This window comes from Engraulis encrasicolus, chromosome 17, assembly GCF_034702125.1.
Source record: "Engraulis encrasicolus isolate BLACKSEA-1 chromosome 17, IST_EnEncr_1.0, whole genome shotgun sequence".
NCBI lineage: Eukaryota > Metazoa > Chordata > Actinopteri > Clupeiformes > Engraulidae > Engraulis > Engraulis encrasicolus.
In genome coordinates this window covers 8,787,670-8,811,830 of record NC_085873.1, presented here as the reverse complement: position 1 = coordinate 8,811,830, position 24,161 = coordinate 8,787,670, and the positions used below count along the sequence as shown (strand labels likewise).

The 24,161-nt window shown below is 42.1% G+C and overlaps 3 protein-coding genes and 1 long non-coding RNA gene across 4 annotated transcripts; 3 read left to right on the top strand and 1 right to left on the bottom strand.

Annotated features, from left to right (window-relative positions):
* Positions 1–1,433: 1,433 nt before the first annotated feature.
* On the top strand, positions 1,434–23,894 carry LOC134467769 (homeobox protein Hox-B3a-like). The gene is made up of 5 exons (XM_063221675.1): positions 1,434–1,781; positions 16,668–16,792; positions 19,824–19,882; positions 21,692–22,306; positions 22,766–23,894. Exons 4-5 carry the CDS (start codon positions 21,808–21,810, stop codon positions 23,500–23,502), a joined length of 1,236 nt encoding a protein of 411 aa, XP_063077745.1. The 5' UTR covers positions 1,434–1,781; positions 16,668–16,792; positions 19,824–19,882; positions 21,692–21,807; the 3' UTR covers positions 23,503–23,894.
* Positions 3,499–8,084, bottom strand: LOC134467772 (uncharacterized). Its single transcript, XR_010038647.1, has 3 exons — positions 7,991–8,084; positions 4,101–4,266; positions 3,499–3,700 (listed from the first exon to the last, which is right to left on the bottom strand). It is a non-coding gene; the product is annotated as an uncharacterized LOC134467772 (long non-coding RNA).
* On the top strand, positions 5,477–7,132 carry hoxb6b (homeobox B6b). The gene is made up of 2 exons (XM_063221676.1): positions 5,477–5,894; positions 6,327–7,132. The coding sequence occupies exons 1-2, from the start codon at positions 5,477–5,479 to the stop codon at positions 6,584–6,586; spliced, it is 678 nt and encodes a 225-aa protein (XP_063077746.1). The 3' UTR covers positions 6,587–7,132.
* On the top strand, positions 8,186–10,380 carry hoxb5b (homeobox B5b). Its single transcript, XM_063221125.1, has 2 exons — positions 8,186–8,783; positions 9,372–10,380. The coding sequence occupies exons 1-2, from the start codon at positions 8,186–8,188 to the stop codon at positions 9,617–9,619; spliced, it is 846 nt and encodes a 281-aa protein (XP_063077195.1). The 3' UTR covers positions 9,620–10,380.
* Positions 23,895–24,161: the final 267 nt, after the last annotated feature.

Sequence of the window (24,161 nt, the reverse complement as noted above, 5' to 3'; positions counted from 1 at the left end):
CTACATTGCTACATTCGTGAATGTAACAAATGATATAGGCCCTATTGTGGTTAAACCAGCATGCCACGAATGCACTTCATCGTTTCATCATTTCTCAGGAACAAGGGTTAGCCAAATAGGCCACGTTCAAGAAGAAATTCAAAATTTCAAAACAAAATGTACTAACATCTTATTCATTAATGGACCATAGAGAACGCATCGCGGTGCGTTTGGTAACTGTTTATGCACTGCGACATGCATATGCCTTGTGAATCTAAAGAATATGAAAATAGGCTATGTAGGAATGTGATTGTACAGTCAAAAGGACATAAGATCAGACAAAAATAGGCCTACTGGATTTAAAGTGGTTTCACCAACCCAAACGAAAATGGGCAACATTTCTGCTTTTCACCTTTTGGCATTCGAAAGCAATGGAGTGACCCTATTTAGAATGTTTTCCAGATTCCATGACAATCCTATGTCACCATGTGAGGTAAATTAAATATTGTACATTGCCTGTGCGTGGTCCCCTGCTTTTGGAAGATGCACAATACATACAAATCCACGAAATTAAAAAGGAGATGTAAGATCTTACTTCCATAGACAACGTCCCGCCAGACGCGCCGTCGGAAATCCGTTGAATTGGCCTGGTTGTTTATGGTTTTACAGCATCAATAAAAGTCGGATGTAGTTGCTTAAAAACAACAAAAAGGGAAACGGAACCCTTTGTGTCAGTGTAGCGCAGATTTCTTGAGGTATCTTTGTATTTCCTAAGAACACCAAAACCCTGGAACACACGAGCCAAACATCGGATGTCTTAATAACTCGATGAAGATTGAATAATGTAAGCTTCATTCTACCTTTGTTCAATGTGGAAGACAATATGTGCATTGCTAAAGGATATCCCGATGTATCGCAAAATATTTGCCTATTTATTTAAAATTCACCCAAGGCCTATCCAGACCATAAGGGCGCCCAATTCCAGCATTCAGCATAATGCGGTATTCCTAAGGATAACGCAAAGGGCTTGTCCTTATGAATTAAATAAATAAATACAAATGGGATCTTTAAATTTAATCATTATACTCCTGTGTTTTGTAGCGTAGAAGCACAACATGTAAACAAAGGTTCCTTTGCTTTGACTCTACATTTGGTAGGCTACACCAACCCTGGAAAATGTTTTATAAGCTTATATTTCCAATATTTCCTTCTTGTTTTACGCAAGTAAAGATGGCGTCGACAGAATTGCTGCTAATGCACTCATGAAGAAATGCTATAAATTCCCGGTTGTTTATGAAAATTTACAACTTTGTGATAGAACTTTATGAGTGGATCCGCTCTTGGATTGGCTGCGGCTGGGTCATGTGGCCAGCCTGCCGTGAACATGAACTTTTTATGATATCCCAAGTGGTTGGTTATATTGCAGCATTCTTAGACCACGCCACAGTGTCTAACACCTCTGTTTTCTTAGGTCTGGTTTCTTTCGTTCAAATTATGCATTGTGAATGTGCGTTAGTTTAGGCTTTACGTGCTGAAGTCGATGAGATGGATGAAGCGCCCCAGCCTCTCGCGCCATGCTAATGAAGCAAGTGATTAGGATTTCCGATTCCGTGCGGCGTTCAAAGTGTCAGGACGTCACTGAAAGCTTTGCTCATTTTTCATCCAACTCTTTGGTTCTTCCTAATATGTTTATAATGTTGTATTAGCATCGAAACTTGATAACAACGCGCTACCATGAAGGGCGGAGAGCCAGTCGCGTCGTGTGGAGGACCCCCTCGACAGATGAGAAATTACCAACAAAGGTAGGCTCCATGGTAACTCGATGAACGGCAAATTATCAGCGGTTAGGTTTCTGGACTTGCTGTTTTTACGCAAATGATTTAAAGAATGTATTGCCTTTACATCGTTGATAAAGGCCTCAACCAGTTAATTTTGTGGCAAATGATGATTAGGCCTATATAAAATGTGTGTTTTGTAATGAGAATGAAACTTCCCAACGAGTGTCTTTTAAATAATCCTGTCTGTGCGTAATACTGGCTGATGGGTTTTTAATCAGCTTGGAAACTGTTACTTTGAGCGATTTTGACCAGAATGCAGGTACCATGCATTATCGATTTGTTGGTGTTGCTTGTGAGTGTGCGGAGATATCAGTCACAAGATGGCAGCGCCATCAGAAAAGACTGGAACTGGCCATGTACAACCTGGTTGATGATGGTGCTGTGCTTTCACCTTGATGCCTCCTAATGGCGTCCATGGCGCTCCTCGTATCAGAGGCTTTTTGGTAGTTTTGCATTGGATACGCAAACCTGGGCATGTACTTTTCGCATTTCTCACGAATTGTTTCTCATTCTGATTATTATTCCTTCATGTTTTTTGTTGAGTGTGCCACGTGCCTTACACATCTATGCAGCTTGTAGGTACGGTCTGGCATTGCACAAAGACCTGGGCCATATTTTGTTATTAATTTCATGTTGGTGTGCGGTATGTGTTCACATTCGTCAGAGAAGGAATATCGACTTTCTGCATTAACACATGTTGTGTTGTGGAAATGGATAATAAATAAATGGTGTTTTCGTTATCGCCTTGCGCAGAATAAATCTCCGTGGTATGCCAAGTTGAAAACAATCTCCATTTTGTCAGGCATCTGTGAATCGATGGGTAATAGGACATTCTTCATGACGAATGCAGCAACTCAGTGGATGGGCACAATCTAAATGTCTATTTAGTGTAACGAGGACTGTACTTAGTAATTAAGATGAAATGGGAAGCATAGCAAAAAAATCATATTCATCTTGTTCTGGATATGCTCACATTACAAGCACCCCTTTGTTTTGCAATTAGGATGAGAGGGAGAAATGTTGTCCTTACACGTCTCCCTGCTTTCTGGGGCTGTGTCTCTTGATTTCTTACTCTGTGAGACCATCTAGCGACCATGTTGGGTAGTGCAGTGTCTGAGATTCAGGAACTGAGGGTGGGATAGGGCGAGCTATGAGAGAGGGAGGGAGACCGAGAGAGCCTGCAATGAGAGAGATTGCGTCTATGCTTTGGAAGTGCGCTTGATTGTTAGTACCAGCTGGAGGAGTTGAGAGCGTCAGCGTAGGGGGTGCCAGCCAGTTGCGATAGCCCAGCTTGCTGCAGTGAATGCAGGGGTTGTAAAACTGGGGAATGCAGAGGGCTGGATTGTTAGTGTGTCCGCAGTGGGGTTGATATACAGCCCATATCCTGGGAAACCTGGGCTCTTCGGGACCTCTCTCATTTTCCTTTTTGTTTCTGGCCTTTTCATCTCAATCAATTGACCGTATTACGCGTCTGCTCTGCTCTGCCTAGCTGCATTGCAGCTGGGGGTGGTGGTTGGTGGTGCCCTTCCCTAGAACCCCCCCCCCCTCAGTATTAAAAAAACCCACCGTATTTTAAGGCGCTACCTTTTATTTAAACTGAAGTTCGTTCCAACATGAATATTTAACGAAAATCGTTTGCGTGTCATTCTGATTTGAAGGCTAGGCCTATATCTGAACCTAATTGATGTTTCAAAATGGAGTTGTTTGTGTTATTTAGAATGGCACAAAAAAACTCACATCACCAGAGTCCAAATTGCACTTTGTATGACTGCAACGTTCAGAAAGGTCAGCGTCACAGGTCAGGTTTTGTGAGAGTCAGATTTGTGGCTCCTGTCTTCGTTTTTACGCGCGTCTCCAAATGCACCACTAAGAGACAATGTGTGCTGGAAAGGCAGAGTTTAAAAAAAAAGAAAAGCAGAAAAGACACAGGCAGTTGAAGTACATTCAGTGCATTTGGTAAACATACCGTTTATTAGTTTTCAAAGCATTGAGATTAAGACAGGTCTGCAAATGGATAGTTTACAATGGAATTTTGTCACTCAAATTATTTTTTAAAACAATCTTATTTTACCCCAATAATGTATCATAAAGTGGGACAATTTATGCTCCGGATGCACTTGTTTAGACGTAGGCTAAAGACACAAAATCATATCCAGAATGCACATATTTCTCCTGTATTATAAAATCTTCAGAAATAATTTCCAGAATGCACATATTTCTAATTGTAGCCTATTGTAACATCTTCCGAATGTCAATAGAATTCATATTCATTGAACTACTCACAGAAGGATCTTCATAAGCAATACCAATTATTGCTTTGTTAGCTGTGCGTATTGACGAAGTTTCAGGAAATTTCAAGCGGTCCAGAATCGGTCGATGTTCTGAGGGACCTAAGGGCCTTAGTTGCAGGGAGCTCCACCAGCAATCCAGGGATACTCCATCGTTTATGCTGAAAGTGTGAAGATAACAATTAGACACTGTAGTAATCAGAGTTCCTGGCCATGTCAATCCAAGGCCAAGAGCCTCATGCGAGTGTGTTTTAGTGGGAATAGTTTGCTATCGGATGACTAATGGTCATATGGCAAAAAACGACTGTCCAAAGCAACTTCGTGTGGTCATACAAATTACATTACACATTACATACTACACATTATGCTGTTAATAACCTTAGGCTATCTATTTTGAATGCACGGGTTTATCCAAAACCTCAGCCATTTCCCTGCACGGTTGAACGCAGTGTTAATTCAACACGTAGATAGTACTCTCAGACTAAATACACTCGTGAAGATGTTGAATAGACTCTCTAAGAGTTGAACTAACACTGTATTTTTTTCAACTGTTTTCACTGTGGAAGTGACGTTATATATATAAACAAAGTGGTAATCCTGTCAGTGGAACAGTCTGCAGTGGACCGTCAAGTATTTGCAAAAACATCAGATTATAATGTGGAACAAAACGAAAACCAAACGACATTTGGTATTTTCTTAGCCTACAATCTTGAGACTACGGCGTTGAAAGGTCAAACCTGTACGCGCTCGTGCACGCGCATGACTGGGTGCGCTGGTGGATGATGATGTGTGCGTATTAGACTTTTGGGGGAGCCATTTGGTTTCTCAGAAATGCTAATATTTTGAAACTCTAATGAGGTCTTACTCGTTTTCTCAACATAATAGCCTAATGGGGCATATGCACCATATTTCTCAAGTAGGCTATATTTACATTTTATTGGGTTCCCCTTGCCATTGTTATTAATTATTCAAAAGAGTATATGCCCAGGTATGTTTAGCAATATCCCATTATATGGTGGTATTTGTGATCTTAACGAAATGCGTAAAATGCGCCCTTTAGATTTTGAGAATTTGGGTATAAATTCTAAGCTGTGTACTCAAATGGGAATACAGAGGGGGGAAAGTCTGACGGACTCTGGGGATTTCAAGCGAAGGAAAAAAAGCGACTCCCCTTGGGTGCTGTTGTGTTACCACAAGCGCTCGCCATTGGTTAGCCACTGATCAGATGGTATAGTTGCTCTCGGTCCCACATTGGCACCTCGCCACCCCCCCTTCGGCTAAAACCAAATCTCCGATAAAGTAATGGCAAAAACCACTTGGACTATAAAACACAACAAATCATAACACGCGGACAATAGGCCTGGCTGTCCAATGAGTTCCTATTTTGTAAACTCAACTTTTCCCGTCTCTCTCCCCGGAGGACAGGACTCCTTCTTGGGTCAGATACCACTCTACTCCTCTGGATACACAGATCCTTTAAGGCACTATCCCAGTGGCACGTACGGAGCCTCCAATGTCCAAGATAAGGTTTACCCTTCCTCCTACTACCAGCAAGGTACGGGGGTTTACGGGCGGACTACGGCTGGCGCCACCGACTACACGAGTACTTTTTACCGAGACGCTGAGCGCTCCTGTACGCTTGCGGGTCTGGAAGAGCATCCGCTAGTGTTAACGCAGGAGCAGTGCAAGACGGACTGCACGGAGCAGAGCGTAGACAGATACCCGGGCAGCGATGACAAGTTGTGCACTCCAGTTTACCCCTGGATGCAGCGAATGAACTCTTGTAACGGTAAGTGAAAACCATGGCAATACCTTTCAGCATGTTCATATTTGTGTTCCTGAACATGTTATGATCGTGAACGTAGAGGTGGTTTCCATTATAAACATGTTCAAACAAGGACAGCTGATGTGGCGTCCTTTTATATTTCCTTTTGGGAAAAGGGATGAAAACTAGTAATTTCCCCAAACACAGTGGCATATCCTGCAGGTGTGAGTTTAAGACACCGTCCATTTCCTATTCCACCCACTTCACTTCTTGATTTGCGCTTGAAATGTTATGGTCAATTTACGCATTTATTGAAATGTGGATTATATGATATGAGCAATGCGAGGTTTCCAATTAAGATGACAAGTTAATGCATGGCCGTCAATACAGTCCATAAGGTTTGGCCATATGTTTACATGAGACGTATTATCTTTCTCCCCCCGTTTTTTTTGACAGGGCCCTCGGGTCACACTGGCCGCAGGGGTCGTCAGACGTACACGCGCTTCCAGACGCTCGAGCTGGAGAAGGAGTTCCATTTCAACCGCTACCTAACCCGCCGACGCAGGATTGAGATCTCGCACGCTCTCTGCCTAACGGAACGCCAGATCAAGATCTGGTTCCAAAATCGCAGGATGAAGTGGAAAAAGGAAAACAAAGTCATAAACTCAACCAAATCCGGCGAGGAGGATGAGGACGGCGACTCGAAGAAGGAATAAATAATGAAGGGGGGGATATGAACTGATATCATTCAAGGGAATCAGTAATTCCATAATTTAATTTACAATGTGCTTGATGTGACCTAACTAAAAAAAGGAAATGTTACTACCAGTTTAAGAAAGGCTAGGCCTGTCAAAGAAATACGACAAAAGGCTCTCTCGTGACAGAACATTTACAATGCTTAGAACATTTGGCTTTCTTTCGTAAAACTTGTCTTGGAATCCAGAGGTTCTTGGCTGGCTTGTGGAAACTACCTAAACTGCCAATAGCTTATATTTTACTATTCTGTTTTTCTATTTTATTTTCCTGTGATTGTTGTTTTGTCAATAGTCTAGATAAAGAAATGTATGGACAAAGAGTCACTAAATCAGCTCGTGCACATTTTTGAACTTTGTTCATGCCAGGCAGACTACATACTGTAATGGATTATCTCGCGCGCTGCTCGTGGGATGATATTTTGCACCTCTATTTGAAATGTTTTGTATAATGATTTATTTATTATTATTTCTTTGCCATGTGTCCTTGTAGCTAAATGTAACTTTGAAATAGCGTGATCTGTGTCAGCAGTCATTTTTGCCAATAAAAACGTGCATTCATACCGAATAGTGAAATTGTGTGTGTTCAGTGAAAACTTTTACATAAAAGAAAATCTAGATGCAGTGAATGGCGACCTCCAATAACAACAGTCGCTCAGGCTTACATCCACATGCTGCTTGACATTTCAAATGTCGTAGTTTGTGTTTTCATTGTAGTCAGCTGTGTTTGATATCATGGCAGATTGTAATGAGATAGGCTACGGCTTTAGACTGGGCCTGTATGCATGTGGTTATTTTGTATCAAGCCGTTTTGGCCATGCCAAAGAATTTGGACCTCAAACTGACGCACAACTCCTATCCACTGTTACTTCTACCCCTGTATAATACTTGTCTTTTTAGACAAGTCTTGTATTTAGACATTAACCATACTGTGGGCTGCTCTTAGGTGTTAAGAGTGTTATCTGTAGAGGTAGTCGTAATATATAAAATGTTTTGCCCCATAATGTCACTGCAGCCTGTGGCGCATGTAAGATTCTAGGCTCTCGAATACCTGGCTATGTTGTTTCAGACCCACCAATATCAGCCCGAGTTTATATTTATGGCTATACAAGTGCTTAAAACCAGATCAGAGGTATAATCGTTTTAATAATGGCCTATTTTAATTTTATGACGCACTGCTGCTGAGCAATAAAAACAAGGCATGAAAATTCTGCAGGTATTTTTCACAAGGGGCCAGAAGAACCCGTTTTGTCCAGTAGGTGACGCTGTCTGCTAACATGGATCACGGCGCGCAGTGGGGAGGCACCATTGAGTTGAACCTAACGATCATCATTTCGTCATCATTTGTAACCATAGAGCATGAATTACCTCTTGAAGTCATCAGAGAGAATTTACGACTGGTCAACAAAGGCACGTGATTCCTAAACGCACTCCCATATTTGGGCGCATACATGGCAAAAACGAAGTACAGTACATTGCTATAATTCATTATTACATCATAAATCGTCCAGCACGGGATTATAACGACCAAGATCTACAAATCAAGAGCTTAAAAATAACCAAATGAGTTCTTATTTTCTAAACTCGTTCGCAGGGCGCTATCCAAATGGCTCCGACTATCAGTTGCTAAATTATGGGACTAACGGCGCTATGAACGCTTCGTACAGGGACACCGCCACCATGCACTCGGGCTCCTTCGGCTATAACTACAATGGAATAGACCTAAGTGTAAATCGCTCAAACGGCAATGGGCATTTCGGGGCTGCAGCCGGAGACAATTCCCGTAGTTTCCAGAACGCGGGCCCGGACACCCGCTACAGACCGCCGAGCTGTTCGCTCGCCTCTCCAGATCCCCTGCCTTGTGCCAACACCGACACCTTGGATCTGAAGGGACCCTCCACCACGTCTGACCAGAGCACAGTCACAGTCAACAACAACAACCTTAAAAACAGCGGCAGTCTTACCAACAACAGTAGCACACAGTTTGCTGAAATCGAGGACACCAGCGTCTCCTCCGAAACCGAGGAAAGCGCACACGGCGCTGCCAACCCCACTCCCCGGGCGCAGAAACAAGAATCTATCGCCACATCCACCACAACACCCAGCGATGGGCAAACGCCTCAAATATTCCCTTGGATGCGGAAACTGCACATTAGCCATGGTATATATCTCTCTAAACAATACTCCTTTGCTATTGATTTGTGTGTTAGTGTTTCTTAGTCGGTTATTGTTGCAAACGGTCTAGATTTATCGAAGGTGTCATAAATCAAACTAGGCTATAGCCTACATGTGAACTCGATGTGAGAAAATTGAAAATTCACTTAAGAAACCATGACACATAAACCATCTTTGGGGCTTTTCTGAGTTACGGCTATGATATTTAATGGGGAGAAAAGTCAAATAGCCTACTACAGGAGTAGTAAGTGTGTGACAAGCGTGACAACAAAGAGAGACGGGGCAATTCAGGGGTTAGAGCTTGGAGCAGCCTAGGAGAAAGATTTTCAGGTTCTATATTGAGAAAGTCGTGTCAAATTCAAAAGCTCCTCATGCTTTATATGTTGTATGTTATCTCTTGCAAGGTATAGGGACAGTCAGTGTAGCCTACGTAGAAGCGCCTTAATAGAGTGCGCTTTGTCCGCTCGTTCAATTTGGGGTCTAACAGTCGCGTAACATTTTGGTTGACGGGGATAGTCAGCTAAATAATGTTGTCTTCTCATCACGTTGCCTTATTGTTGTCCTTGCCATGTAGATATGACTGGACCTGACGGGAAACGGGCCCGAACCGCGTACACCCGCTACCAGACACTCGAGCTGGAGAAAGAGTTCCATTTTAATCGGTACCTAACCCGGAGGAGGAGGATAGAGATAGCCCACGCGCTGTGCCTGTCGGAGAGGCAAATTAAAATTTGGTTCCAGAATCGGCGGATGAAATGGAAGAAGGACAACAAACTGAAAAGCATGAGTCTCGCTACGGCTGGTAGCGCTTTCCAGAACTGACAGTCGCTAACGTGGAGTTGAAGTGTTTTCTCTCCCCAGCCGTGATACTGCAAACTGCCCCTGCACTCATCGGCATGTTGTGGTCATGAGACGACATCCAATTTCCAATGTGGTCTTGATGATGCACAAATAGTGTTGTTAAGTATTCTCATAGCTCTTATGATTTTGAAGAAAAAAAGATGAAGCCACAATAGCATAAATATTGTCATATATAGTGCAAATGTCATGTGCCAGGTTTATACTTTCGTGCAGTGAGCATGTCCTATGTGAGACATTTAGATGTGTGTAACGTATTCAAAATTGACCCGTTGTACAGTGTACAGTCTTCCATCTCATTCTACTTTTAACCGTTAAAAGAAATTGAACATAAAAAATAACTTCTATGGACCACTGCATAAAGCTTGCGTAGGAGCTACAGTGTATGATTCCAGCCTTCGATGTTTCTGTGGTGTTCAATGCAATATGCGCATACCCCCCATTTCTTCCTATCAGAAAAATGCCGTAAAGGTTTAAGCTCTGTCTTTCCATCAAATACATTTGTGTAGTAAACTATTTTGCATTGCAGTAATGAACTTGGCCAAATGTTTCCATCAAGGAACCAACTGTGTTTAAAAAAAAAAAGTTTCAATGTGACCAATATGTTATTTGTAGGCCTAGTGCGCAAAGTGAATGGTTAAATGTTTTGTGATGGCAGAAGTTATGTTGAGAAAAATGTCATTTTTTGCCCATAGGGTCTTTGTATTTGTATCTTAACATTAGTATCGCTGACTTAGTTTGGTGAAAATAAAGTTTCTTTCTGTCACTAAATGTTTTGATCTTTGAGTATCCTGCTTCTGCGCTCTCTGCTAGGGCGACTTTATCGCTCTGGTGCAACAAGAAAAAGTTTGTAGTCCCCTTTTGGATTTTAGTGTTAACTTTTTACCATTTTGATTTTACACTATTGCAGGAATTCCAATGTTTTGCTGTGTGTGTGTGTGTGTGTGTGTGTGTGTGTGTGTGTGTGTGTGTGTGTGTGTGTGTGTGTGTGTGTTTTGTGTGGTGGAAGTTAACTTATGGCAAGGTATGGCGTTCTATTGGGACCCTTGCATCTATATAGTAAACCTACTAGATATGTTTTGTTTTGTGTTGAGGAAATCTGCAGTCATGTAAAAAAAAATAATCATATAGTCGTATGCCAACAACACAAACGTTAAGCCTATGGACTTACCTTAAATTGACCAGTGCACAGGATGAATGCTTCTGTCTGTTTTCCCTAGTCATGTATGCCTTAGCAAAACAACGAGGGCCCGTTATGGCCTGGGTCCACATATTAGCCCGTCATAAATGTGTATGACATGCTTGTAACATTTACATGCCCGGTGGATCAGGAATTCGCCCTCAAGTCCCACCATATAGCCCTCGGTAGCTCCCCAAAGTCACGTGAGGTCCATAAAGTTAGTTTTATGGTTTTGGGGAGTTGACGATGTGCGACATAATTCACATTCTTGAATGTAAGCGACGGTTTAACTGCTTCGACGGGATTCTAAAAGGATGTAGACTGTGAACGTTTCAGTTGTCCTCGTGGTCCCTTGACTTGGGCAGTCGGGGAAGTTAAAGCTTGGGAAATACTGACTGAGCGACTGGGGTGCGAAAGGTGTACACATAGCAAATATGGACCTGACTACTCCCAAAGTAAGTGCGCGCTTTTGCCTGATATGGTTAGACAAATTGGTTCATTTGTGGTGTAGCTGAATTGTAAAACAGGGGTGTCTATTGATCATATTACGAGGAAAACAAAACGTAAACGTTGTTCAGAAGGCCTAAATGGAAACAATGCACAATACATTGCTCCAGATATGTAATTTCAGTAGTACCTGTTTTATGGTAATGTGTATAAATTCATTACAATCAGTTTTGTTGTCCTGTGAGTCCTATTTGTCTTCTTTAAAATGAATGACAAAGTTGGAGGTGCGCTGGAGGCCACGGCGGAATTAGACACAGAGCATGCTGTGAAGGCGCGTATAGCAGAGTTGAGCTACTTTGGAAACTCGATATTAATGTTGTTGCTGTGTAAGACATTGGGTGGGGCATCACACAGGGTGTGACTGGTGCATTTGTTGACCTTAACTAGCCATAGGCCATGGTAACTCCGCGTCCTCCTGTCTTTGGAAATAATGCAGACCAGTTTACAAGCCTCACATCCTTTCCCCTTTGGCTTTTAGGTGAGTGACAATCTGCGTAATGATGCGCGACTTTATAGTGTAGGTATTTGGGAATTAATGTATGGCATATTTAACATGGCAACCTTTTCAGCAATCTTTAACCTTCTCACCAGCCAAAACTTTGCATGCTTAGGTGGTCTCTCGACTAGCATTGACTATGCGTAATGACTAGTTTGCTAAACTGTAAGCCACAGTTTTTGGGAACACCTATGATAAAATATTGCGATAATTGAACGCATGACTTTGTGGGAAAGGTGAAAACTCCAGGTTATAATTAGTGAATTTAGTTATTGTGTGTAAAAGTCCCTATCCTAAGTCTTTAGTTTGTGCTTTTGGAGCACTTATATCAAGACTTATAGGGCAAACAAAACCCAAAAATGAGGTGCCCAGTACAGCACGTTTACGTGGTGGAGTCACTTCCACAATTCATAACTATTAAAGCGCTATTTTACCAGCATAATGTGTTTTGCATATTGATAGGGGTAATCTGTGCACGAGGCTCATCAATTATTCATAGGAGCGGGGATCAGCGCGAGGTCAGGAGACGGGTGCAGTGCTGTGCACATGCCTGCTCTGTTCAGCGCAGCAGCCGTGGCACCTCGCAGACACTGCACGCACACACTCACTACAGATAGCCAAAACGACACCACGAAGAGGAAGGCAGAAAGGCAGCTGGTTTTGACTTTTCCCGCCGAGGTCTGACGATAGATTTCGAGTGGTTGGTGTTCTAAATTGTAGAAAGCGTACAATTTCCTAACAAGGTCATTCAAATCGCTCAAGAATGTTTATTCAGCAGGTCAATAGTAGGTTAAAGGCAGGGCTTGATGTAGCCTGTGTTATGTGGCACGTTAGTGTTATTGTTCTTCTAAGGAGATTCATCAGGTTTTTTTTTTTTAAAATCTAGAATTCCAAACAGATCCTATACCTAAAATTAATTTAGCATTTATTCACTGCCAAAATTAGAATATATTTTATTGGTGAGTATGGCAACATCTGATAAACAATTACTTATATGAGAGAGACGTTCAACAGTATAATGTTGTTGATGTGAAGTCGCTGGCGAATTTGCCATTCACAATTAAATTCTTAATCTTAGTTTTGCATGATGTAGCCTGCGTTCAGATAATGTTTAGAGACGTGCCTTGAATTAATGGAAGCACAATTATTTCTAAAGAGTTACATCTAAAGAATATGATTCCAGCGAGGAGGAAACTACTGTGCGTAATTGCTATTGTAGTTTCAAAATTGGCACATATTTGAATATTTTGAGTTGCCCTTGAAGTTGAACTCAAGGGGAAGATGAGGGAGAACGCTGTGCAGTGTCATTTGACAGCTTTGTGCAGTGCTGCCTGGTCCGGAAGACTGATGCAACGCTACCCGCTACCAGCAGAGCCCGCCTCAGACCAACTTCATCGCTATCGCCCTATGCCTTCCAATGTGTAGTGTTTTTTTTTACGAGGTTTAAGCTCTCTCCTTTTTGCCTATCATATTGAAGTAAATAAAACATTTAAAGATATTTACTTTTGGTGATTTATATGATCGTTGGCATGTATAACCCCTGATTGGTGGCCAACCATGTTTACGTGATTTGAGAGTGCCTCGCACTCCAGTAAGTTCAACACTAGCCTACCTCCCACAGGATTTACTCAAAAATGAAGGGAGTAGGCTATAATACACGATTAGTCAAAATTTCTGAGGCCACAAGTTGAATAGGTTTTTGTTCAAGTCAATATTTCACTCATATATATAGCCTAGGCTTTTTAGGATTGTGATGGGCGCGCGCGCATTCCCTGTCTCTCGCCTTCCTCGCGGGTTCATTTGGAGGTCACCGAATTTAGATGTCATTGTGAAATTGTCGACTGCTTGGCAAATGATGGTAAACAATAGAACTATCATATCTGGGGGTCCCTTTAATGTAGCTGGTTTTTGAGTTCGAAATTTGTATATAGAGGCTGACTTGAATGCACACTGCGAGCTACGAAAATGAACTGAATGACAGTGTTTGCAGTGGAACGAGTTTTGCAGCCTGGTGCTCTGTTTTGGCTCTTGGAATAGGCTGGCTGCCTTGGTTTCTTTGTTTACCCGGTCACCAGGCATCGAAAGAGGAGGCACTATATTTCAGACGTCGTGGAGGGGGCATGCAGGGGGTGAATCAGAGGTCAGCCACACACAGCCTTGTCCAGTCATGGAGGTCTCTGTTAAGCCTATCTGGTCGAGTGGCTTTAAACGGAGACTCCATGTAATGCGCAAAATGGGCAACACGGACACAATTTGCGTTATGCGTGCGTAATTTGTACAAAATGCATGCATGGCCACACTGATATGCCTGTTACTATGCTATAGCTCGTAAAAGGTGTGGTTGCAGCTATACTGTGTCGTCTGTAAGCGTTGGTAAAATGGTGTGAATTAAATGTTAAAATGACAACAACAACGCGATTTAGGAACATACATTGGGAGCATAGGGACATACAATACACCCATACATCATGGAAGAGGTCATGTCAAGTAGCCTAAATCTGGTGAGATGTGGAGGTCTAGTGAATCTGTGCACACACCACACACATTCCACATCAACTACCAACTCTCGAATCAGAATGGACAAAATGGACAGCAGGAAAACAAGCTTCCCGGAGATAAGCCGTCATCTATATATACCCTGTAGATCCGAATTTGTGTGAGCCATGGAACAATCGCAAATTCGTGTCTTGGGGAGTATGTAGTTGATACAAACGCGACGCTGATGGATCTGCAAATCATTCAAAGGCTTCCATTTTGAGTACGTGTCACAGAGCAACAATCTCAGGTGTAGGCCTAGGTTCAGTGTGGCGAACCCCAATTAATTTATTTTAAACTGATCAGTGACTCGTCTGAAATGCCAAGTATGTATTTGTATTCAATGTATTTTGTGGAATTAATTCTGGGTGTCTCGGGGGTAACGCCATAGCCCTACTAAAGAATTGTGAAGCATAGACCTGTTAAATACCGGTACATTTTAGAGAAAAGAAAGCACACGTCTATATTTGCATGCTGGGATTAACAGTGGGAATTACACTCTCATACCAAGCTAACGGGCAGTGCTCCGAACTGAGTAAATGTAGGCCTACTTTATATTTTGATATACAGATCATTACAATCGTAATAGCCCATTTTCGCCAACAATGCAGTCACTGCCGTTTTGTAGAGCAGTATAGGCCTACTGTATGACTAAGCATGTCATTTTTCGTGAATATTTTTTAGAAAGCTAGTTTTTAAATCGATTCACCAAGAGGTCACAACATAGACACAACAGAAGTGGAAAGGAGGCACAATACAGTCTCTTAACACTGATAAACAAATTGCTTAAGTCGCCATGTATTTCACCCAATAGAAAATGGTAGGCCTACCTAATTTTCATCACCTGCATTTGCACCGAGGCCTCTGAATCCCCCACCTCAACTCAGTCCCCTTGTAGAGTGACCATGGATAGGCCTACCTTCAATTGGGCTATTCTACTGCGATCTAATACTAATATGTTTTTATTATTATTAAGCATTTGCCTGTTGGTTGGTTCAAATCATTTTCAAATAAATGCCCCTGATGTACAATAAGAAGCTGTCTGAAGTTGGACAGACCATGGCCCAGACATGAACAGCTGACTGAACATGCCAATAGGTATTGAAGACCTCATTAACATTGCTGTCTGCGAATACAGGGCAGTAGGGGCCTACTTTATTGGTCAAACCATAAGTCTGCAGGGCGGATGTGTGTTGATTTGCAAATAATACCCAACGAGAGGGTGCGTTGCACTTAAAAAAAAGCTATCCAGTGTCAGATGTCAGTAACAGGTTACCAATGGGTTTACCTGTATGCCATAATGCCCTTCTCTCTGAATTAGGCCTAGGCATTTGTCGGAATGTGTTTTGAGGTGTCACAAATGGTAAAACTTACCTTAGCCCCTTGAAATAACTTCTGTTGACACCACTTTTGGCTACTTAACACATTTGGCATTTTTTGGTTATAGCCCTTGAATTATTCGTGTTATGCCTTTCCTTTGAGCTGGAAGGTAACATAAAGTGAGGCCGCACTGTGGAGGTGGGACAATTCCATTATGATCTGTTATTTTGTGGATACTTTGCCGATATAGCCAACACTCAATATATTAACTATTGTGGCACTTTAACATGTTAACGGCCCAGACAGTCTGCGAATGCCCCTTTTAACACCTGTCACGTATAGTTTGCAGTTAGCTGTAGTCACATAACATTCTGGCTATGTTAGGGTATAGGGTCATATACAAACACTTAAGAAGCAGTTAGGGGGCTCTATGGGTTACAGTAATGACAGTTAATTACACAAACACGGCTTCCGCGGCCAGCGACAATCTATGGGCCTTGTAAATCACACCGGTTTTAATGGTGTGTGATTTACGCGGGAGGATACGCATAACTAATAAACTTCCCAACTTGGATAGGCTCACAATTTGTCTTTAACCTATAGTGGGTATCTATACACTACTTTTTTTTTTTTTTAAAGCAAAATTAATTATTTGCCATTATCCAATTCTGCGTTATAACATGTGGAATATGGTGCGTAATGGTGAGATTTCAGAACCAGCTTATCCATATGCATGCAACATCATGACTGTACTACACAAAACTTTAAATAAATAAATAAATAAAATAAATATCAGTTTAATATCCTTGTTTTGTTCAAATAGGCTATGCGGTAGACTGGGTCTTGAAAAGGGTTGATAGACCGCACCACGCGGTTGCTGTCTGGGGCCAGTTTTGGGAACAAGGAGGGCACTATACAGAAAAATCATTAATCACTCCGATTCATTAAAATTCTTCTGTTCTTTTGTCATGCAGCAACAGATGTGGAGGGACCCTGGCCACACGGAATCGAGCAAGACTTCGTTTCTCCTCCATATACTTCAACCCCAATTCCTGGATAACATGATTCATTCACGGGGAGAGGAGTTGTCTGCAGAAAGGTAATTCTTTATAAAATAAATATTTAATAAAGCCACTCGACTTTTTTTAATGTCAGAGTGATGAAGGACATTTGAAGCAGGCTAGTTTTCCTGGTAACTCATGGCGAGAAGATTACGCACCGCTCAAAAGTAACGCATTTTACACTAAAATTGGATATTGTGGTTTCTGGAGGCCGAATCTGGTTAGAAGTTTGAATCCTGGCTTCTAGTGGACACAGACATTTAAGTAAATGTTAATGTGCGTGCTTGTGTGCAATATGCCTTCTACCCACAGTTCCCTTCAGATGCAATGTAAAAAACAGTTTGTGTTGTTGGATGGAATTTGACATGTTTCAAAAGAAATCTTGCAATATTCGGAATGATCATTGTTTGTTAACATTCATCACACTTTCCCTGTAATAAAACAAATCATAAATCACACATATGTTGTTAAACGTTGTTGGTAAAATAAATGGTGAGTATAATTAAGTTACCATGTGTACAGTACAGTAGAATAAAATCATTCAATTATAAATGTACGAATTAGTTTATATCCAGTAATATAAAGCATACATGGGGCCTGATTCCTGAATCAAAAGATGTGCCACTCTGCCCCTTCCTTCTCCATTGCTGCAAAGCGAAAGCTCCTCCATCCCCCGCGCAGGATCACGTGTTTCATTAAATAATTGATGCAGAGGTTGCAGAATAGATATGTAGCCTATTCGTTAGGAAATGCTCCGACCCGGTTTTCCTGTCTTGTGACGGGGCTATTATAATCGCCTCTTTCGGGGACTAAAAAATCTCGACAAAGCAAAGAAAAGCCAATGAAAGAAACGCTTGCAGTGTAATACTCCTGCAGCGGAATCACAGCACACACAGCAGATAGCTGCAGCACTGTAAGTATACTCTCCTCACCATGTACATGAATTATGGCTCAGTTAATGTATCGAGTCAACCATTTTGCTTTTGCCCGTAGGGGCTTGCTTGTTTAGAACAGTTAAAAAGAGAGTTCATCCACTACTTAAGCGGGTAATTGTAGGAGTAGTAGTGGTATCTTTTGTGTTTAGTAGGTTGTCGCGGTGATTTATAGTGATGCTTGAACGGGTGTCTGGAGCTATGTGGAGCTGGAGCTGCTTCACTATTAGGTGTTTGTGAGAGTGAGCGAGGCACGTTGTTTATGGCTTAAGGCGGGAGAAGTCGTTTTTCAGGAAAATGATTTATACGACATGACCATCGTTCTGCGCGTTTAGGTCAATTCTGCATTATTGTCCTCATACTGTGGGTGCCTACATTGTGGGACTAAAAGTACTGATAATTGAATAGAATAAATGTTGTGCTTTTATATGGTCAGTTTAGACTTGTCATATTTACTAGAATTACTAGTTTTCCTTTCATTTAAGATACGTCCACAGTTTATCCATGTGTGGTGATTTTTTTCTATAGCCTTGTTGGTTAATCATTGATGCTATTTGTTTATAGCCTACTCAAAGGCGAGCTTCACTAGCTATAGGAATAACAACTTGACTTGACTTGGGAAACGAACTGAACGAATGCAATACTATGTTTGTGGTTTCACATATTCCCATGCGTAAAGTGAAATCTATTTTTGGACACATTATGAATGTTATTTGCAGCACATTGGATGTACGATACAGCTTAACCAATTGTCAGGTTTTACTGCAGCTATGGGGCTATAGTTTGTCATCAAAGCCAGCAAAATCAACTATAAATAATTTGACAGTTTGCCCCTTTTAGATATAAGGAATATTTGCATTGCTGTGTGGAAATTAAAGCTCTTAATTCGTCCCAATTTCAACCAACTCGTATAGTTTGAAACCCTATTGCTCAGTCTCCTATGCAATTAGAAATGAACACTTTTTTTCTTTCAAAAATCAGCAATTCAATTAAGAAGCACAAGGACTCATTGGCATACATGGCGATCAACATGGGTGATCAAAGCCTTGCAAGCCAATAGAGTAATTGATTCAAAGCAGGCAGACACCGGCGGTAGCCTTTCATGTGGGCCTCTAATGATTAGAAGTATCATGCACGAATACCCAAAGGCAGATGGGGGGAAACACCTTGCATCTCAAGTGTGTCACACATTACCCTATACAAGGGTGTAGGCCACTCTGAACAAAAAAACAGGTTGCGTGGGATGTCTTGCAAGGATAGGTTTTCTGAAATCTGATAGTTGTAGCCCAGCCAACCAAAAGATGCCCCGCATTGTCCTGCTTGTGGTGGCTGTGGCCATTTTGCCATCGGTGCATTTCTTCCTTCTGAGTTTCAGATGTGATGTGAAGGCCTGTTCCTATGGGTCACGTGACACCTCTCTGCTCATGACGAAAAGTGAATGGGGAGGTGTGACCTGCATGGCTAGTTGGGTGACACATACACAGGCGCGTGCGTTCTTGGAATGGAGGCCCTACATTCCGCGAATGGTTAAATTACGCACAGTACTCCCCTATCTATGGACTTGGTTCATAACGCCCCAATAGTAGCCCTTGCAGCATCCATACTATTTGATTTGTTTTTGTTCTGATTCACTACTCAATTAGTATCGATTGCTTACGCTTCGGTGTTCAGTGATGTCTGCCCTCAAACAAGTAACACACTCAGCTCTCTGTGCAAGCTGACCACTCTCTGGTCAAAGTGATTTGGAGATGCTGTTTTCTGCCAGCATCACACTCCATACCCTCCTTGTTCGTTCATTGGCTGTGCATCTTGTTCTGTTTAAGATGTGGCTGGACATCTTGCCTCCTCGTCTGTTGTTTACGGTTGAGCACATTTGCGTATGCACACATTTGTCAGTAAACGACTGACATGGAGGATTTAATGCCGTGGCCTTTCGAGCCAAACACGCTTTCTGCCGAGTGACTTAATTGTTTTGTCACTTTGTAGGTCATGTAAATTATTTAGACGACGCATATTTTACTTCACATATATTTTTATCTTACACCAATGACACTGACTGCACAAGTCCACATTTATTTTATTGGTTGGCATGATTTTTGTTTAGATGATTAATTCCGTACTTGTGTTTTGATTTTAGGTGTTTCATATGTCTACCAGGGAGACTGCCTGGACTGGACAAAGTCAACGTTGATTTTGGTAAGTGAAGTCAAGTTGAGTTTCTCAGCTGTCAATACAGTATTGTGCACATGGCCCAATGGTAGGCTATTTAATAAAGTAATTTAGGTATTGGGCAGTACTGGTGAAACAGAAAAAAACCTACTTGGCCTCAGCGCCTCAGACCTTCTCTGACAATGATGGATGGCTGTAGACTTGGATAACACCACTTTAAACCTCCTCTAGCCTATTACCTAACAAAATCTCAGTCTTCATGGTTAAATAGTAACCGAGGAGAATTGGGGTTGGTTGTCGATACAGAGAAAATGTCTGCATGTGAAAGTTTATTTTCAGAGGCGAAATGCTCCACTGGGAATAGCCTATCAGGGAAAGCTGCGTCTGTGCACCTCCAGGATGCGACTGCTAAAGATGCTAACCTCGTATCCGTGACCATTGAGCACTGAAGGATTCATGAATTCTGCTGCAAACATGCATTGGCTGCCTGGCTTTCTAAATTGTAGGATGCGTTGTTTTTGTGCTCTGCAAAATATGGGCGCACGGTGGGTTATAAAAGCTTGATATTGTTTTCTATGAGTGGAGGTGAGCTGTCGCATATTGCTTGTTAGAGGAAAATAGGTCTTGCAAGCGACATTCTTCCTTTCAAGCGATAAGGTAAGTTGGGCTAAAATATTCTTAATAGTAGAGTACAGCTATGGGCTATGGTGATTTATCAATGCCTTGAACGGAAGGGGTTGTGTAAATTCTGTCGGCTATGTCGTTAACTAGATTTTAAGCGAATCGTTGGAATACAACTCATTTGATTCGAGGCGATGTGATTGTTTTACGCACACAATAGCCGTCCTTTGTATGCGCTCTATATCTTGATCAGTGCATAACCCTTGTCTTTTTGCCGGTTATTTTGTATTTCATATGATTGTTCTGAAAACAATATTCGTTTGCTCCCTTGATAAAAAGGCTACGGTACTGGACGTTTGGTGTATTGTGTGTGCGTGTGTTTTTTTCCCTTAATTCTTTTTCAATCAGGTTGAGAATAATAGGCTACTCGCAGCAAATTTGTTCTTCAACATTTAATGCCTTGTGTTTACAAACTACATGTTCTTTTGCTCTGGGATTGACGTTTGTAAACGTGTGTGAAATGTAACCTCTTGTAGGCTATTAATGTGAACCCAGTTCATTTTCAAGGCTGCTCTATGGTAGGCTATATAAATAGGGTGTAAAATGGCAACTTAAGTAGGCATATGTGCTTTCGTGTACAACTCTTACCTTTTTCAATACCCTCTTTTTCTGCTTCTTAAAAGGATTTGAAAAAATATAGGCCTAAGTAAATATGTATTCCCTGTTAAGAAAGCGTAACACATCGATAGGCCTATCCAAATTATTCCAGGTAATTTACTAACCCCAGTTGTGCAGAAAAAAAAATATATATTTATATTTTTACCATTCTGTAATAACCATTTATAGGATAGTGATGATATAGGCCTACAGAGGGTTTTAAATCGTTGCATCAATTACTTTTAACAATTGTTTAGTGTAAACACGTGGCCAAGAAATGGCTAAACACACAGCTAAGCACTTAAATAAACCAATACGTTTCCTGCTTCTGATGTAGGCTATAAAAAGAAACCAATCCAAATTTCTAAAGCAAAAAATATGGGTCAAAACATTGGGATCTGTTTGGTGTGCTGGAAGCCTCAAATATCTCGTCTTGGTATTTGTCACTGCATCTGCAAGCCCTCCAAGAAAGGCGCCATTCATGTCAGGCGGCTTTTCAGGGGGCGAAGATGGATTTATGCCCAGCTTTCTCATTCTGTGCTTCTTTTAACCTTTCAGGTCACCCTCCAAGAGGCCTTGGCTACGGGACTGTCACGTGACATCTGGTGTCTGCGATGTGTCCTCAGAGGCTCTAGTCTTTCCACCGCCGGGCCCCTTTCCCCTGCTTCAACCCGATGAAAACCTCTCTGGAGATGCAGGAAACGGCTGCAGCGACCATCGCTGCCGTCGACTGTCCGGGATTTGAGGCATACGGTCCACCACTCCAGGGACTTGACTTCCTTCACGCGCCTCCTCGCCACGTCCAGGCCTCGGCACAGTCGGAGGGAGCCGGCTGCACATTTCAGTGTTTTGACAACTGCGCCCCTTCCCAACAACACGGTGAACCTGGGGAGCAGTACATGGGCTGCTTGAACGCTTGCCCGCCAGTTGGACTCCTTCAAAGCTCTGCTGCTGTGTCGACCCTGAGGTTGGAAGGCTCCTTCTCGCTACAAAACGGGGTCGACGATGAGCTGGAGGAGGAGGAGGAGGAGGAAGGCGATGAAATTACTTCCCCCTTCCATGACAACAAGCGAGCTGTCGGCAATCACGTTTTCCCCTGGATGAAGGAGTCCAGGCAAAACTCGAAAGTCAAACGCAGTCCCCCTCCTACTGCGCATAGGCCTACAGTTAATGGTGCGTGCAAGTCATGTGACTTTATGATTTATTGCGGTTAATGACCGTTGTTACATCTTATCAGTAGCATTGGTTGCATAAAAAGTAAACCCTAACATTAGAAATTAATTATACTGGGAGTCCAGATTGTTTTTAACATCATAAGGGCTGGAATGTAGTGAATGTGGATTTTTTTTTGTTGGGGGGGGGGGGTTGTCTCAGGGCCATGTGGTATATGCATAGCCAATACGGTGGTACATTCAACCTAGACACATTCGCTATCTTGGGTGGGGTGCTAATGACATAAATGCAAGCCTCTGGAGCTTCTGTGCTTTCAATTTCCTAACTGTTTGAACTGGCTGAGATGGCGGTTGGAGAATGCCCTTGATCACATTTCAACTTTAATTAAAGGTGGCGTTCAATTTCACTCAGCCAATTAATAATAATATTTCCTGTGCTCTCCTCCCGTGTCCAATTTAGATGAAAACGGGAGCCACGGACATGGGAAAAGCCCGGGTGGTGGTGCACCATCTGCGTCCAAAAGGGCTCGCACCGCCTACACCAGTGCCCAACTCGTCGAGCTGGAAAAGGAGTTCCACTTCAACCGTTACCTGTGCCGCCCCCGGCGCGTGGAGATGGCCAACCTGCTCAACCTTACCGAGAGGCAGATCAAGATATGGTTCCAGAATCGACGGATGAAATACAAAAAGGACGATAAGTTCAAAGGTGTCTCCGTGTCCTCCTCCTCAGAGTCTTCGCCCAGTGGAAGCCCAACTTTGTGCCTGCCAGCAGGCCCGATGCGTCAAAACGACAATAAAATGTTGACCTCCTTCAACACGTCTCAGTATGGCGTTTATGGTTTACACACCACCTATCCTAATGCTCTACATTCCACTTTTTCCCCTCCACAAAAATACTTCAATTCGACTCAGTATGACCACCAGGAGTCATCAAATTACAATTACATGACGTCCAGTGTTCAGGAAAACTCCGTGTTTTCGGGCGAGAGCTACGGTGGTCCAGCACCTGTGTACAGACTCAATCACCTGTCTCAGGTGGGGTGTTCTGACCTCGATGGCTCCATGCAAGTGCCAGAGAGTCCACAATACGATCTGTGTGATTCAGACATGACCTATGTACAGCACACAACACAGTACTCCCCACACCGCCATTCTCAGGACGCACATCTTCAGGCAGATAGATTGACACATTTGTAGCTGGAATTGTCGATTTCGACACTTATCTTCAGGGCCATAAAAAGCATGCACAAATTTAATATTCCACCGCCAATAAGCTACATTGTGTTTATTTTTTTGCTAATTTATTTTAACACTTGTGTTAGAAGTATTGTTGGAACTTAATTGTATTTTAACTATTTATTGTTGTTTTACTTGAATCTCCATACTAGTAGGCTAGGCTATTTATTTCATTTAGACGATGGCACGATGAAGGCTTTCCTAGGCCTACGTTAATATTCTACAAAAGTGCAATGGGTTAATGATGATTTGTGTAGATATTGAATCAATTTTACTTGCAATCTATAAATGTGTGTCTTTCTGGTAGAATATTCAAATAAAATGCGTACGTTTATATGTCACAATGTCACTGATTTTTGTCGTTATGTCTTGGTTGTCTGTTTTTATTTGTGTAATTTAATTTGCATGCTATTACGCACATGTGTACCATTGGTAGAATAGATTTCGAGAATATATCACAGACGTTTTAATTAGGCCTACAAATTTTGTACTGTCTATCGATGTGGAACTCTATAAGCCTATTTGCGGAATTGGCCTATTACGCATAGGCGTACCAGTTCTTGTATTTCGAGAATATCATGTCGTTTTAACACAAATGTGGTCTTCTCTATCGAAGTTAC

What these genes read in the sequence shown, in the direction of transcription:
- hoxb5b (XM_063221125.1), top strand. Translation starts at nt 8,186, where the DNA reads ATGAGTTCTTATTTTCTAAACTCGTTCGCAGGGCGCTATCCAAATGGC. An exon ending in GAAACTGCACATTAGCCATG is followed by an intron (nt 8,784 to 9,371) that starts GTATATATCTCT and finishes CTTGCCATGTAG; the next exon opens with ATATGACTGGACCTGACGGG.
- LOC134467769 (XM_063221675.1), top strand. Translation starts at nt 21,808, where the DNA reads ATGAAAACCTCTCTGGAGATGCAGGAAACGGCTGCAGCGACCATCGCT. An exon ending in GCATAGGCCTACAGTTAATG is followed by an intron (nt 22,307 to 22,765) that starts GTGCGTGCAAGT and finishes TGTCCAATTTAG; the next exon opens with ATGAAAACGGGAGCCACGGA.
- hoxb6b (XM_063221676.1), top strand. Translation starts at nt 5,477, where the DNA reads ATGAGTTCCTATTTTGTAAACTCAACTTTTCCCGTCTCTCTCCCCGGA. An exon ending in GCGAATGAACTCTTGTAACG is followed by an intron (nt 5,895 to 6,326) that starts GTAAGTGAAAAC and finishes TTTTTTTGACAG; the next exon opens with GGCCCTCGGGTCACACTGGC.